The sequence below is a fragment of the Mytilus trossulus genome, chromosome 2, assembly GCF_036588685.1.
Source record: "Mytilus trossulus isolate FHL-02 chromosome 2, PNRI_Mtr1.1.1.hap1, whole genome shotgun sequence".
Taxonomy (NCBI): Eukaryota; Metazoa; Mollusca; class Bivalvia; order Mytilida; family Mytilidae; genus Mytilus; species Mytilus trossulus.
The window spans coordinates 460,787-477,467 of record NC_086374.1 but is presented as its reverse complement, the minus strand read 5'-3'; the positions used below and the strand labels follow the sequence as shown (position 1 = coordinate 477,467).

The window sequence follows — 16,681 nt, the reverse complement described above, 5'->3', positions numbered from 1 at the left end:
TGTAAAGATGACTCCTATTTATGCCATATTAATTGTGAAGTTCCAGGTTATTGGAGTGGATTCATGTACTTCACTCACTTAAATTTTATGTCAATCAACAATTTATTAAGGATTTATGTAAAAGAAATTCAATCCAATTAGACGTTATAATGACACTGATCAAGTATCTAAGGCTTATTCTTCATTTACTTACCAAAAGTAGTGTTCAAACGTTTGCCTTTGCAGCACATATCAACTAGTGTCAAAACGTGTGTATTTGCAGTGCGCATCTTTTTACGTATAATGGTGATTACACAACTGTCACTAAGTAGCAATATATAGTGACATGTTAAAACGTAATTCTTTGCAGTGGGAATACATTAACCTAGAATGGTATTTACACGAATGCCTTTGTTGTGTCAAAACATGACTTTCCAGTGCGCATCTGTTTACCTTTAGAACAATAAAATCATCTTTAGCTGATTCATCAGCTCATGTGTTAATGTAAAATTTGTTTGTTTCTTCAAAGACTCACACAATATTTTAAGTTTTTAAAGCATAGCATGCTGAGCTTTATATAAATGTGCTTAATATATAATAATACTTACGAAGTATCTTGGTTTGAATCCTCCGGTTCCGAATGAATACGTAACACAGCAGCCTGACCTGAACCACTCAGTAGACGGAAAACATGTGTTTTCAATAACGGTAATTTTCTAGCAACATATGTCTCCCGATGCAGTTGTAGAGTGTTGTTAATTTTCTAAATAAAAAAGTTTCGTTTGTTCGACATGTTCAATAATGTATTACAACAGAACTTTTTATCACTTTAATACATTTTCGTAATTCAGCCTAAATATATGATATCATGCTTCAAATAGACTTGATCCTATCCTTTTTAAATTATTACAGTATGTTGCACTTGCCCTCTGGAAGTCAATATTTCTATTTTGAAAGTCAGTAAATTTAGATCTTGGTTGCTTTAAAAATGATTTGTACAAGTATAAATTTGTCAAAAGTGGTGGGAACCACCTGTCTCGCCCCCGATTGCATCTGTAAGTGTAAAAGTTAAAAGTGACTGTTGAAACCAGATCTATTTATCAATTAAATACGAAAATAAAACAAAATGAAAGTTTTTTCAGTTGCTGTTTTTCAAATTATGAAATATATTAATTATCCTTGATTGGTCTATTTGTTTGTAAAACTCGAAAAAAAATCTTTACAAAAGTTTGCTTGATACTGTCTTTGATAAACAAATTAGGTTGGGTTCACACTTTTAATAATGCAATGGTAATTTGACAAGTCCATATGTCTAAAAAACATAAACATACTTGTATCTAATTGTTATTACAAAAACTTAACCCAATTTATCAGAAAATATCTATAATTTTAATCTTAATAACATTCTTTTATTACGACGAAGGTGTGTTCGAATTTTGATAAAATTGCATGAAATTTTGAAAAAAGGTTATTGAACAGTGGTTTAATATTTTTTTTTTTATATTCAATTATCTTTAAAAAAAACCTGTCACAATTGAGCTTAATCTAATGTCGGCTAGAGTTGCCTTATGATGTTTATTTTGATAACACAATGTTGACTGCTGTACTTCTATTTTTGACATATACTTTTTAACTGTAACAATATACCTTTCAATATTTACAATAAGGTTTGTAATTTGATATGTTTGTTTCTATAGAAAATAAACAACGAGTCCAAACATCTGACACAAATTCCTAAACCTCACATAAGTACATGTTTAAGTTGAAGAATAAAAATACTTATTTACAGTGAGGGTCAACAGTTCGATTGCAATTGTATCTGCCTCAAATGGTAACTCTCCCCATTTTAACGTAACATTTTCGCCAATTTTCCATTGTTCTGGTTTGACTCTATATAGGTTTGGCTTCAGGCTTGCTGGATTCACTGCATAAAAAATGAAAAACAAAGCTATAAATATCAGGCAGATAGAAATCCTGAGGCTATTTTCTTCACAAAAAACAGATACTTACAATAAATAATTATTAAAGGTCATTTTATTAAAAGGTAAGCAATGTAGAACGGGGATTGACCTTAACACTTTTAGGAAATTTGAACGAACAGAATAAAAAAGCTATGTAATAAAAAGTAAAATAACAAAAATACCATACCCCGAGGAAAATTAAAATGGAATGTACATTATCAAATGGCTTGTCTATCTAAGTAATTCTGGAGGTGATTAAAGGGGAGGACACAAATTGAATAAGTAAAATCCTCATAATGGCTAAAAAGTAATGTATGGTTTGGTTTGTGCTTGGTCTGACTTTGAATAGAAAAAAACCTTCGACATAGATTTCGTGGAAAAAATATACTGGAGGCGAATTCAACAATATAAAGATCCTGACAAACAAAAGGATAGACAATATCAATTATCGAAACGAATGGAAAGCAACTGTTATATTTCTAACTTGAAAACGCATTAGCGATAGAAAATGGTGGGCTAAACAGGTCAATTTAGTTTATAGCTAGCTAAACCTCCCTTGTGTGGTAGTTGTTCTAAATAGTTCCGTTTTATTAACAAAATTGGATAAGCACCCCCCCCCCCCAAAAAAAAAAAGTTTAATGCGACAATAATGTGTATCAAACAGCCAAAGCTCTATAAACATACATTACAGACACATACAACACAATTGAAATTCCAAACAAACTAACAAATAAATATGCAAAAGAAAACAAATGAATGCAGTTGATTGTAAATCTGACAAAAGAAGTCGACAAGAGAGTACATGGTTTAAACCGAATAAACAAATTTAACATCAATTCATCTCTCACAAACTTGTTGGGAAAAAAATTAGTAAAAAAATGTGAGAGACAGGATGAGAGTTATGGTTGTAAATCTACAAAAAAAACTACATTGTATTACTGTCAAGTCAAAACCCATTGCATTATCGGTACCAATTTTACTGCACCAGTAGCATATTTCAACAAAACATAATAACAAGAGTGCACACACTGAAATGTCTCGCCTTCTTTACTAATCATTCATATTACGTTGATAGTCCTAATAATAAAGCTCTATTACAACTGTCACATAAACTTAACATAAACCAAGAAAACTAAACATTGACCTTTGAACCATGAAAATGAGGTAAAGATCATATGAACCATGGCAGGTAGGCATGTACAGCTAACAATTCTTCCATACAACAAATAAAGTTGATTTATTGCTTATAGTTTAATAAAAACAGACCAAAACATAAAAGCTTAACACTGAGCAATGAACCGTAAAAAATGAGGTCAAGGTCAAATAAAACCTGCGCGACTGACATGTAGATCATAAAATATTTCCATACACCAAATATAGTTGACCTATTGCTATTAGAAAAAAAGGCCAAAACACAAAAAACTTAACTTTGACCACTGAACCATGAAAATGAGGTCAAGGTTATATGACACCTGCCAGGTAGACCTGTACACCTTACAACCATTCCATACACAAAATATAGAAGACCTATTGCATACAGTATAAGAAAAAACAGACCAAAACACAAAAACTTAACTATAATTAAGGTCAGATGACACCTGCCAGTTAGACATGTACACCTTACAGTGTTTCCATACACCAAATATACTAGACCTATTGCTTATAGTATCTCAGTTATGGACTTGACCACCAAAATTTAACCTTGTTCACTGATCCATGAAATAAGGTCGAGGTCAAGTGAAAACTTTCTGACGGGCAAGAGGACCTTGCAAGGTACGCACATACCAAATATAGTTATCCTATTACTTATAATAAGAGAGAATTCAACATTACAAAAACTTTATTTTCAAGTAGTCACTAAACCATAAAAATGAGGTCAAGGACATTGGACGTGTGACTGACGGAAACTTCGTAACATGAGGCGTCCATATACAAAGTATGAAGCATCCAGGTCTCCCACCTTCTAAAATATAAAGCTTTAAAAAAGTGAGCTTACACCGCCGCCGCCGCCGTCGCCGTAGCCGCCGCCACCGGATCACTATCCCTATGTCGAGCTTTCTGCGACAAAAGTCGCAGGCTTGACAAAAACCTTAAATAGATAATAGAGCCAAAAATAACAAAAAGTAAAAACCCGCACAAGGTTTAACGGCAATGCACGAGGGTAATAATTTAAACGATCTGCATACAACTGCAAGTTTAAATAAAACACTAGATCTATGCATATTTTTATCCCAGAACTAAAGTACGGACTACTGTGCTGATGATAGCCTGGACAAATTGTACACGAACAATGAGATTGAAAAAAATTCCATCTTGAACATCGGTAAAAATCTGTTGTCTTAATTGATCAATCAGATAATTGCTTTGACGATTGATTATTTCAACCTTCAGCGGTAAAAACACGAGTTACTTGATAGACATGATTGTTCACTTCAATGCTTTGATCCGGTCTTGGGTCGATCAATAACTTACCAAAGTCAAAGCGAGGACGTTTGTTTTTTAAAGTCCCGATCCATTGAGTAAATCAAGTGAAGACAAGGTTTGGATACGAAGGAAGTAGCTCACAGGTCACTTCCCTTATTTGATATTATAACCTAAATTCAAACTTTCAGAAACGGGTATTGTATATCTTTTATCTGAAATGAGGTATTGAAATACTCTCAATTATTCGCTGCTGTTTGAAAAAACGACTGACCTCGTTTAATCCACTCCATCAAAAGGCAACAAATGCTCATTCTTTTATGTGTGATAGTCATAGATACAATAAGAATAATGTATCGAGTATGAATATTTCTGTGAACAGTTAAAAATCTTATGTTTTTGAATTTACTTACCTAGTACCGAATGTACATATTCCTGTGAAAACTGATGTATTATATTAATGTAGAACTGTTAATTTGACTCTATGAATTCACCTACCTATCGAATGTGGATATTCCTGTGAAAATTGATTTATAATGTCTACTAGTATGTAGAACTGTTAATGTGACTCTGTGAATTAAGCTACCTACCGAACGTACATATCCCGGTGAAAACTGATGTATTATGTCTATGTAGAACTGTTAATGTGACTCTGTGAATTAAGCTACCTACCGAACGTACATATTCCTGTGAAAACTGATGTATTATGTCTATGTAGAACTGTTAATGTGACTCTGTGAATTAAGCTACCTACCGAACGTACATATTCCTGTGAAAACTGATGTATTATGTCCATGTAGAACTGTTAATGTGACTCTGTGAATTAAGCTACCTACCGAACGTACATATCCCAGTGAAAACTGATGTATTATGTCTATGTAGAACTGTTAATGTGACTCTGTGAATTAAGCTACCTACCGAACAAACATATTCCTGTGAAAACTGATGTATTATGTCTATGTAGAACTGTTAATGTGACTCTGTGAATTAAGCTACCTACCGAACGTACATATTCCTGTGAAAACTGATGCATTATGTCCATGTAGAACTGTTAATGTGACTCTGTGAATTAAGATACCTACCGAACGTACATATTCCTGTGAAAACTGATATATTATGTCTATGTAGAACTGTTAATGTGACTCTGTGAATTAAGATACCTACCGAACGTACATATTCCTGTGAAAAATGATGTATTATGTCTATGTAGAACTATTAATGTGACTCTGTGAATTAAGATACCTACCGAACGTACATATGCCTGTGAAAACTGATGTATTATGTCTATGTAGAACTATTAATGTGACTCTGTGAATTAAGCTACATACCGAACGTACATATCCCTATGAAAACTGATGTATTATGTCTATGTAGAACTGTAAATGTGACTCTGTGAATTAAGCTACCTACCGAACGTACATATCCCTGTGAAAACTGATGTATTATGTCTATGTAGAACTGTTAATGTGACATTCACATCCCCTGTTTCATACATCATTGGAGTAATGCATCTAACAGCGTTGAAGGAAAAGAATTTACACATTATAACATCAGGCTTGTTCCTAAACATAATAGATATCTTGTCATTAGTTTCCACACAGGGACCTCCGATTGACAAGACAGTTCCACCAAACATCGTCACGTATCGAGGAAATATGGTCAGATTTCCTGTAAACACAAGTAACTACGGTAAATAGAGTAATGTGGTTATCAAATACACTCATTTTGCACATAAAGATTACTTGTTATCTGAGAATATAGCATTTATCAGAACATATAGCCATCTGTACAATATTAGAAGAAAATGATAAAACTGTTCTTGATATAAGTAACATCTAGATTGTTTAACAGATAGCAACTTTCTGTTTGATATCAGATTATGTTGCAGAACATTTACTGAATCATTCATATCTGATGAAATGGCATGGTGCATTTAAAAACAGTAAGTTTATCTTAAACATCGAAGTATTGTTGAAACCACAAAACGATTAAAATACGATTTGGATATAAAATTGCTTACGTCTTCCTTATTGCCCTTTATATAACAAGTCATTCGATGAACGTATAAAACGAGAAAAATGTGTTTTTTCTGTAACCTATAAAGCAAAGATCTATGCTCATATGTTATGCAGCAAGGTAAACATGCAAATTAAGCAAAAGGGAGGCAAAGGCAAAGGGTTACTAAAGCAAAAATTTAAAAACTATATCTGATTTGTGTCGAAACAGATGTCTACTGATATACACAAATTCTAGAAAGTTCTAAATAATTTACAAGAGCTAATATAGTTAAAACAAAGTATTTTTTGAAATTTATTTAACCAGTCCTCAAGACAAAAAGGTGGCACAATCTAATCACGGCTGCGCAAAAACCGTGCCGACACTTATTAAGGCGACTCGGAATGATTTTTTTATTAATGCCATGACAGTGTATGTTTTTTAGTAGGTGTGTTATTGTTATGGGTTTATCCGTCTATTTGTAGTTAAGAATGTATGTCCTATTCCCCCCGCTTATTCACATGAATTGTTTGACATAATTTGTGAAACTTTCAGAGATACTCACTAGCATAATGTACTTTTTTCATTTCAGCACAAGGACTTTTGGATTCTGCTCTGAAATGCATTTTTCATATCCGCTTGCTCTCCGAAAAACCCATATTAGATTTTAATTAAAGTTGAAAGCTATCGAACCTAGTGATTGAGTTTAAAACAACTCTTCATACATTTTACGGACGCCATGATAACGAGTTGGTTGTCCGTTATTGAATATCAGTTTCAGATGTAAGTGAATATGTTACTTATGTCGTGTCAACTTTTCTCGCGTTAGACCTACCAAATGTTTTACATTTCTGTAGTACATGCGATCACACAAGTTGCTGCTTGGGTTTGTGATGCATTGTGTTTTATGTGTTAGTGTACTGTTTGTCTGTTTGTCTTTTTATTGCTTGTCATGGCGTTTTCAGTTTATTTTCGACTTGTTTGAGTTTGAATGCCACCTTATCATCTTTCGCCTTTCTTTTTCTCAGAGTCTTATTTGTAGCAGTTGTGGTTAGTGAGATGGGTGTGCTGAAGGCGTTTCCCTCATATTAAGAACTCTGCGAATTATTCGTAAGTCACCTACCGCAATAAAATTTGATTTAAAAATTCAAGATCATCAATTAACATTTTGCACTTTTTCTTTTGTTTTCCAACTAACTATTTATTTTGGGTGTCCATTGAATTTAATATAATTTGTCGTCTAATAGGTATATAAAGTATCGTTTTGTTCATTTAACCTACATATGTATATATATTTTTTCTCCAATGCAAATAAAAATGATTTTATATTATGATCGAATTATTTTCTGTGTAAGTTTGCAATGATTTATTCATGTATTGTACTGCTATTAAATACCTCCTGTATGTGTGGTACACCCTCCATCTTTAACTGTCTCTGTGTCAGTTCGATAGACAAACTTTCCAGGGATTCTAACATTACTAAGGTGTGTAACTTGTAGAACAGCCGGAGTTCTTGATTCATTTATTGCCATATAATTATGACCATCTCCTGCATCAAAGCCAACCTTAAGTCGAACAGATAATGTTATAAAAACTTATTTCAGACAAATTCAGACTAGACACTTTTGTTCAAATAGTTATCAAAGGTACAAAGATGTTCGATACATAAATACTTTTTTTCACGGGAGATACGTTGAAGGTTTTGAATATCACGCACATACTTTTAACTTTGATCAATCTACTAAGGTTCTATCTTTTTTTTCAAAAATACATGTTGTATAAAATCAACTATTTCTATTTCTTTTTTAGTCATGGAGTTGAAAGTTTATTTCTGATCTATGAGTCTGAATGGCCCTGTGGTATCTTTCACCCCTCAAATTCTAAGGCAGGTATAAGCATGACCTTCACTGACAGTGTCAGTTGTCATTTCTACTTGTTTACACTGGTGTGTTACATCTTATAGACTTCCAAAAGGTCCCTTTATTTTCTATTTTACATACTGTGATAAAGTTCCTTCGAAACGAGTATTTTGATTACCATGACTAGCCTCATGCGTCGTCCATTGTATTCAACATAGCTGTGCTGGTGTTCCTCTTAGACCAATGTTCGGATTACCATGACTGCTCTCACCAGTCGTCCATTCTATTTAACATACCTGTGCTGGTGTTACTCATTAACCAGTGTTCGGATTACCATGACGTATCTTACCAGTCATCCATTCTATTTAACATACCTGTGCTGGTGTTCCTCCTAAACCAGTATCTTTATTACCATCACTAGCCGTACCAGTCGTCCATTCTATTTTGTTGTACAAGTAGATAGCAAATGAATGCCTTCCATTTGTAATCAGAATACATTGGAATGTGTTTCTCTGTAAAGAATTACATAAACAATCGTAAATTGTGATTTTTGTCCCAATCATAGTACTAGTATCAACTAAAAGATATCATATTTATGATACCAATTACACCAAGGCAATTTTATAGAGGTAATGTCGCATACTATGTTTTGTCTGTTAACTATGATATGACACCAAGTTCACAAACTTTCTCAACTTTTGAGTAACTTCACTGCAATAAATGTCTAATATAATGGATAACGTGTTAATTATGAAATGACACCAAGTACACCATAAATTATTTGTACTTGGTAAACATTCTTTTTATATATAGATTAGACCGTTGATTTTCCCGTTTGAATGGTTTTACACTAGTAATTTTGGGGCCCTTTATAGCTTGTTGTTCGGTAAGAGCCAAGGCTCCGTGGTGAAGGCCTTACCTTGACCTATAATATTGACGTTCATAAATTATTTTTTGGATGGAGAATTGTCTCATTGGCACGCATACCACATCTTCCTAGATCTATTTAATACTGAAAGTACAAGACCATAACTTGCGACTTGATTTAAATACGTCTGATATCTGAATAGAGTCTTACTTTCATAACTTCACAATAATTTAGGTAAACCGTGAGCGGAGCGTATATGTTAAACTATGAAAGTACGTGTTTATAATCATGTATATGACTAATTAACGTCGTGACAAATAAAGAGAAACACTAATAAATAAACACCAAAGGTTCTAAGGAGCTTGAAATGCACCTTCAACAAAGCCCACTATATAGTAAATAGGGCAATGACGACCAAATTCAGTCATGTTGAGGATTCATAGATCTTTTGCAGCTGATCCTTTTTGTATTTTTAAAGGTAGGTTTTTCCTTCTAAAATGTTTGATTTTCTGTCAACATTTGTGTCAATAATATTTTGTTTGGGGTTTTAATTTTGCCGTTTGATAAAGGACTTTCCCTTTCCGTTTTGAATTTTCCTTTGAGATATTTTGTTTTGCTTTGCCGTTTAAAAAAAGATTCAATATAATAGTCAAAAGCAGATTTTAAAAAAAAATTCCAGCCATGATTTCATCTTGTTCATAATTTTGGACCATTAAATAAAGGCAACATTAGTATCCCGCTGTTCGGAATTCATAAACCGATTGAGGAAAAATCTAGTTTACAAACTAAAACTGAGGGAAATACATCAAATATAAGAGAACAACGATACAACAGAAACATAACAATAAAATGCAACAATAAAGTTTTTATGATATTAAGCAAAAAGCTTAGCAGTGGAAAACTGTTATTTATGAACAACACTATCTGCTTACCCTTCCGGAGCACCTGATATTACCCCTAGTTTTTGGTGGGGTTCGTGTTGTTTATTCTTTAGTTTTCTATGTTGTGTCATGTGTACTATTGTTTTTCTGTTTGTCTTTTTCATTTTTAACCATGGCGTTGTCAGTTTGTTTTAGATTTATGAGTTCGACTGTCCCTTTGGTATCTTTCGTCTCTCTTTTCTTTTGCAATAAGTAGTCGCCTGTCGATTTCAGGCATGTTTGCTTATTTGAAGATCTGGTCTAGCTGATCACTTTTTTAAATAAAATATACATTCCATCTATGATAGTTTTCAAAATAATCAGCAATAAAGAAAACAAAATGGTAAAATTTTACATTTCAGGAAAAGCACTTCTATCAGAAGTCGTCTGACGTAATAGCACAGCAAGTTTACCTTTAAAAACTGAACATTTCTGTTCTGTGAGATTTTCTCTCTTCATATCGGTTTTCAAGATAATAGACAAAACTTGCATTAAACCCTATAGTTAATCATTTCAAGCCATGTCGACCATGTTTGTTTGCAGACGATGTTTTTACAACTATATATCCTAATACTGATTAATGCGGGGTCAACAAATTGCCGATTATTGTTTTTGTAATTTTCTTGACAAGTGTAACATCATGTTATGTCTTGAATATTTTAGCCCATATTACATCTCCAAATTTCTGGACATTTTCAAAGATTGGTTGATAGAGCGTTATGATCAATTCACTATATTTCTTTTTTATTTCACAAAGGTAGTGATCAGCCTAGGAATATTTAGAGATCAAGTCAGTCCCATAAGGTTTTGATTGCATTAAATGCATTTTCGAGGGTATTACCAGCCCAGTAGTCAACACTTCTGTGTTGACATGAATATCAATAATGTGGTCATTTTTATAAATTTCCTGTTTACAAAACTTTGATTTTTCGATAACTATTTAATTAAACACGAAAATTAAAGGGTAATAACTCCAATAAATGTCGTCTAATCGATTAAATAAAAATGAACAGCAGGTGGATCTGAACATTTAGATATTTCTTTCCTCTGTCATATTTGCTAAATTGATAGCAGTTTTCAAGATAGAAGACTATACTTCAAAAAGTAAAAACACAAAAATACTGAACTCCGAGGAAAATTCAAAAAGGAAAATCCAAAATCAAAAGACAAAATCAAAAGTCCAAACCCATCAAACGAATGGATAACTTATGGTAATCTACCCCAATGTCCTATCGTTAGCCATATCGGCCATGTCGATCACAGTTTTCAAAGAAGATGTTTGTGGCAAAATTTTGTTAAATTTGACTAAGAATATTTTTGAGAAAGTAGACGACAATGGCCTACAAAGATACACGACGACTTTACAAAAGCTCACTTGCGTATTCATTCATTCATTCGTTCATTCAAACGCTTGACCTTTCAGCCAGATGATCTTTCAGGCTTTCAAATTCAAAACAGTATTTCATTACCATTTACCTTTCGTTGTCCGGTACTACTTGCTCCAAAGAATGCAACGTTGTCCCATGTAGCTACAAACACCCATGCTGCACGGAAATTTTTCTGTTCAGGGAATGTCTTTTGAATATCATCTGTAGCGTTAAACAACACATCTCGATCATTTGTTTCATAATACCATACATCCCCTCCATTATTTGTGTCAATGTCACACCAATAGGGTGAAACAATCTTTTTGTTTCCACTCAGTGGGAAAGCACTAGGTGTATAGGTGCTGAGTTCCTCATCGAAAGAAATTGCTCCATTTGTGTTCACCTAGAATGTATTTGCAAATATTCGTTCAAACAAAAAGCTTTGGATTTTAAATAAATAATTTGTATGAAAGAACATTTGTCGAGAAACTTTCAAGATAGAACCGTTGTTGTTGTCAACAACATTGATGTTCAACAAAAAACCAAAACGACTTGGCAACATACATGGAAACAAACTATAAAATAACAATTGTAATTTTCCTGACTTGGTAAGGACATTTGACAAAAAAAGATAGGTTAAACCGGGTTTTGCGGCTAGCCAAACCTCGCGCTTTTATCTTAATGTTAAATATAACACTAAAATGAAAACATTACATTACAGGACTACAGTACAAATAAATGCAAGAACATTAAGGAAAGAGAAATTCACAAATAAACATTATAATGACCTATAATGGTTTACTTTTATAAATTGTTATTTGGATGGAGAGTTATCTCATTGGCACTCACACCACATCTTCCTATATCTAATTACCTTATTTACTTTATTAAGAACATATTCACAACTTCACTCGTTCGGATGAGTCTTCAGTTTTCTATGTTGTGTTTAAAACACTATTTTTTTTCAAGCGACATATTCCCTTTGTCTTCGATTTATGAGTTTACATATCTCTTTGATATTTTCCTTCTCTCTTTCAAGCAAAAAATGAGAGGCGAAAGAAAAAAATACACAAAACACAACATAGGAAACTAAAAACTGAGCAACGCGAACCCCACCAATCCGTGTAACTAGTTAGGCAAGATTTAGCAAACAACGATAACGCTGTCGATACGTTATTGACCAAACAAGAATATATAACTGAACTTTATAGTGTTTTAATGTGAGATTTAATTCGTTAAAGATGATACATACTATTTACATCTTGGATAATTTATTGTTGGATATCTCAAATAGTAACTGTTAATTTCATTTGAACACCTATTTTTAGACTTGGAGCGATTTAAAGCTTGTGACATTACAGACGCCTGTCTGTTGTATCATAGTTGATGTAGACCTGTCGAAATCGATATTGGCTATTTATGTCTGTGAATAAACTTATGTATTCCAGGTTTGAAATCTTATATCTACGGCATACGAGCGTTTCACCGACAAAAGATTCATCAGTGACGCTCGAATAAAAACTGTTAATATATAGTTATCAAAAGTACCAGGATTATAATTTTATACGCCAGACGCGCGTTTCGTCTACATAAGACTCATCAGTGACGCTCAGATCAAAATATAGTTCAAAAGCCAAACAAATACGAAGTTGAAGAGCATTAAGGACCCAAAATTCCAAAAAGTTGTGCCAAATACGGATAAGGTAATCTACTCCTGGGGTAAGAAAATCCTTAGTTTTTTCGAAATATTGAAAATTTTGTAAACAGAAAACTGACCATATAATTGATATTCATGTACACACCGAAGTGCTGACTACTGGGCTAGTGATACCCTCGGGGACGAAACGTCCACCAGCAGTGGCATCGACCCAGTGGTGTAAATAGTTATCAAAAGTACCAGGATTATAATTTTATACGCCAGACGCGCGTTTAGTCTACATAAGACTCATAAGTTACGCTCAGATCAAAATATAGTTCAAAAACCAAACAAATACGAGGACAAAAAATTCCAAAAAGTTGTGCAAATACGACTAAGGTAATCTACTCCTGGGGTAAGAAAATTCTTATTTTTTCGAAAAAAACAAAGTTTTGTAACAAGATTTTTTTTAAAATGACCATATAACTGATATTCATGTCAAAACCGAAGTGTTGACTACTGGCCTGGTGATACCATAGGGGTAAAAAGAGCTATGTCAAGCACAAAAATCTATTTGAGTTTACAGAGAAGTAGAAATCTCTTTAGATATAGGCAGTGGTTTGGATAAATGTAACAAAATTCAATAAATGACTGCGTTCGTCCAAATGAATTTTGATGATGACAGTAATTAGATTTTAATAGATTTATGTTAGTGTGACCATATATAAGTTAATCCCAAAAGAAAAATATAAAATTTTGACCATTTTCATAATTTTGACCTAATTGTGGTATTGGAAAAAACATACATTTGCATATTATTATTACTATGTGCTTGAATAACTTTTTCATACAAAGCCGACCTATTGATGAGTCTTATGTAGACGAAACGCGCGTCTGGCGTACTAAATTATAATCCTGGTACCTTTGATAACTATTTACACCACTGGGTCGATGCCACTGCTGGTAGACGTTTCGTCCCGAGGGTATCACCACCCCAGTAGTCAACACTTCGGTGTTGACATGAATATCAATAATGTGGTCATTTTTATAAAGTTCCTGTTTATAAAACTTAGAATTTTTTGAAAAACTAAGGATTTTCTTATCCCAGGCATAGATTACCTTAGACGTATTTGGCACAACTTTTTGGAATTTTGGATTTTAAATGCTCTTCAACTTTGTTCTTGTTTAGATTTATAAATATTTCGATATGAGCGTCACTGATGAGTCTTATGTAGACGAAACGCGCGTCTGGCGTACTAAATTATAATCCTGGTACCTTTGATAACTATTAATTGCGCAATTCATTAACTATATAGGAATCGATATCTCTGACATTTCACCTTGAGTGAATGGAAAATAAACTCATCATAGATACCAGGACTTAATTTTATATGTACGCCAGACGCGCGTTTCGTCTACAAAAGACTCATCAGTGACGCTCGAATTCAAAAAATTTAAAAAGGCCAAATAATGAACAAAGTTGAAGAGCACTGAGGACCAACTTTCCTAAAAGGTTTGCCAAATATAGCTAAAGTAATCTATGCCTGAGGTAGACAATCCTTCGTTTTTCATAAATTTAGAATTTGTAAACAGTTAATTTATGAATATAACCATATCAATGATAATTCAAGTCAGCACAAAAAGTGCTGACTACTGGGCTGGTGATACCCTCGGGGAAATAAATCTCTACCAGCAGTGGCATCTACCCAGTGGTTGTAAAAAGACTCATCATAGATACAAGGAATTATTTTTTTAAATACGACAGACGCACGTTTCGTCTACAAAAGACTCATCAGTGACGCTCGAATCCAAAGAAATTGCATCAGAAGACGTAATGATGTAATTCAATGTAAATGTACTATAATTGAAATAAAGGGCCGAGTCATATGACGAATATGAGCATCGAACCAATGTTTAGATTCTACAAGCATCGTATGCTTATCATAGATAATAGAATGTGAATACTAATACCTGTCAATCTATAACAAGAAACAATAAGTTCAAGAATACTGCAGAGTTTGTCATCGAATATTTGGAACAGTATTCTGTTTAGACTATCAGACGATATATACAACGAATTTTTACTTACGTAAAGAGATCTAAATACTTGATTGAAATATGGAAACCATGTACCAGCAGGTACTTGTATAGAGCTGCCATCATCTTTACAGCTTATGTTTGTCTATGTTTGTATACCTTGCCGACTCTATATAAAGCTTATTTATTATTATTAGAAGGTAGTCTACTGTTACTTACGTAAAGAGATCTAAATACTTGATTGAAATATGGAAACGATGTACTAATGGGTACTCGAGGAGAGCTGCCATCATCGTTAGTAGGTACTCTTTGGTCGCCGTGTGACTGTCCGTAGTGATAAAAGTCTTTTAACGGAACACAATAACATCTCTGTATGAGGAAGACTACCAACAGCTGGAGTGGAAACATGACTACAGTATGCATGTGTACATGTATATCAATAGACTAAAGAGGGGTAGGTTAACTGTTTTATGTTGTAATCATGTTATCTGTTGTAAACACATATCAATTATGTAAACTGATTAGATCAAGTACAGTTATGTTGGTCAAGCGGTAATTACTTATTTACAAGACATATACAATGTATACGTTATGGTTTATCGTTATCAATATCCTTTAACTCTACTTTCCGCTATATAGATGACGTTCTTTCACTAAACAATTCAAAATTTGGTGACTATGTGGATCGCATCTATCCCATCGAATTGGAGATAAAGGATACTACAGATACAGTTAAGTCGGCTTCATATCTTGACTTACATCTAGAAATTGACAATGAGGGTCGGTTGAAGACAAAACTTTACGACAAAAGAGATGATTTCAGCTTTCCAATTGTGAACTTTCCATTTCTAAGTAGCAACATTCCAGCAGCACCTGCATACGGGGTATATATCTCCCAATTGATACGATATTCCCGTGCTTGCATTTCCTATCATGATTTTCTTGATAGAGGGTTACTGCTCACAAGGAAGCTATTAAACCAAGAGTTCCAAATGGTGAAGTTGAAATCATCCCTTCGTAAATTTTACGGACGCCATCACGAGTTGGTTGACCGTTATGGAAAACCGTTTCACAAATGATATCGGATATGTTCCTTACGTCGTAACTACAATCCCCTTCCCTTTCATGAATTTGACCTACCGAATTAGACTATTTACCGGATTTGTAATCACATAAGGTAGCAATACACAGTTAGGAAAAAAAACTTAAAATTGACACTCATAAGTTTTAAACACCCTCTTTCCCCTCCTGTCTAACAAAGAAGGCTTTATATGTGTGTTATGCATGTATATACTTGTAGAAAGAGAATCTTCCATAGATTTGATTTTTAATGGTCATAAGGATGAAATATAATCCCTTTTGGGTGTAACCATGGCAACAATTTGCATTTCTTAGATACAAAATATAGCAAAAAAAAGGGGGGTGAACATGTCACAAAAGTCTCAAAAATTTGGTCTAAAGGAAAATTTCAATGAATTACAGTGATACCTTTCCTGAATCCATAGGTTTATATCTATCAAGTGGTCCAAAAAAAAGCATATGCCTTCCTGCTCGTTTTTCCATAAAATTGAATTGAAAAGATCGAGCGCAAAATCTTTGTTGATAAACACTACAATAATTTATGGACCTATGAACGGT

General features: G+C 33.5%; 1 protein-coding gene across 1 annotated transcript in view; it reads right to left on the bottom strand.

The window, feature by feature from the left end:
• The window catches only part of LOC134708641 (protein mesh-like), a 34,585-nt gene extending 19,133 nt beyond the window's left edge, over positions 1-15,452 (bottom strand). The window contains exons 1-7 of the mRNA XM_063569287.1: positions 15,263-15,452; positions 11,480-11,773; positions 8,590-8,727; positions 7,753-7,921; positions 5,772-6,029; positions 1,767-1,903; positions 588-742 (exon numbers count right to left, since the gene is read on the bottom strand). Of these exons, the coding sequence (XP_063425357.1) occupies positions 588-742; positions 1,767-1,903; positions 5,772-6,029; positions 7,753-7,921; positions 8,590-8,727; positions 11,480-11,773; positions 15,263-15,451 (1,340 nt within the window). The 5' untranslated portion in view covers position 15,452. The remainder of the gene's footprint in view (positions 1-587; positions 743-1,766; positions 1,904-5,771; positions 6,030-7,752; positions 7,922-8,589; positions 8,728-11,479; positions 11,774-15,262) is intronic.
• Between the last annotated feature and the right edge of the window lie 1,229 nt (positions 15,453-16,681).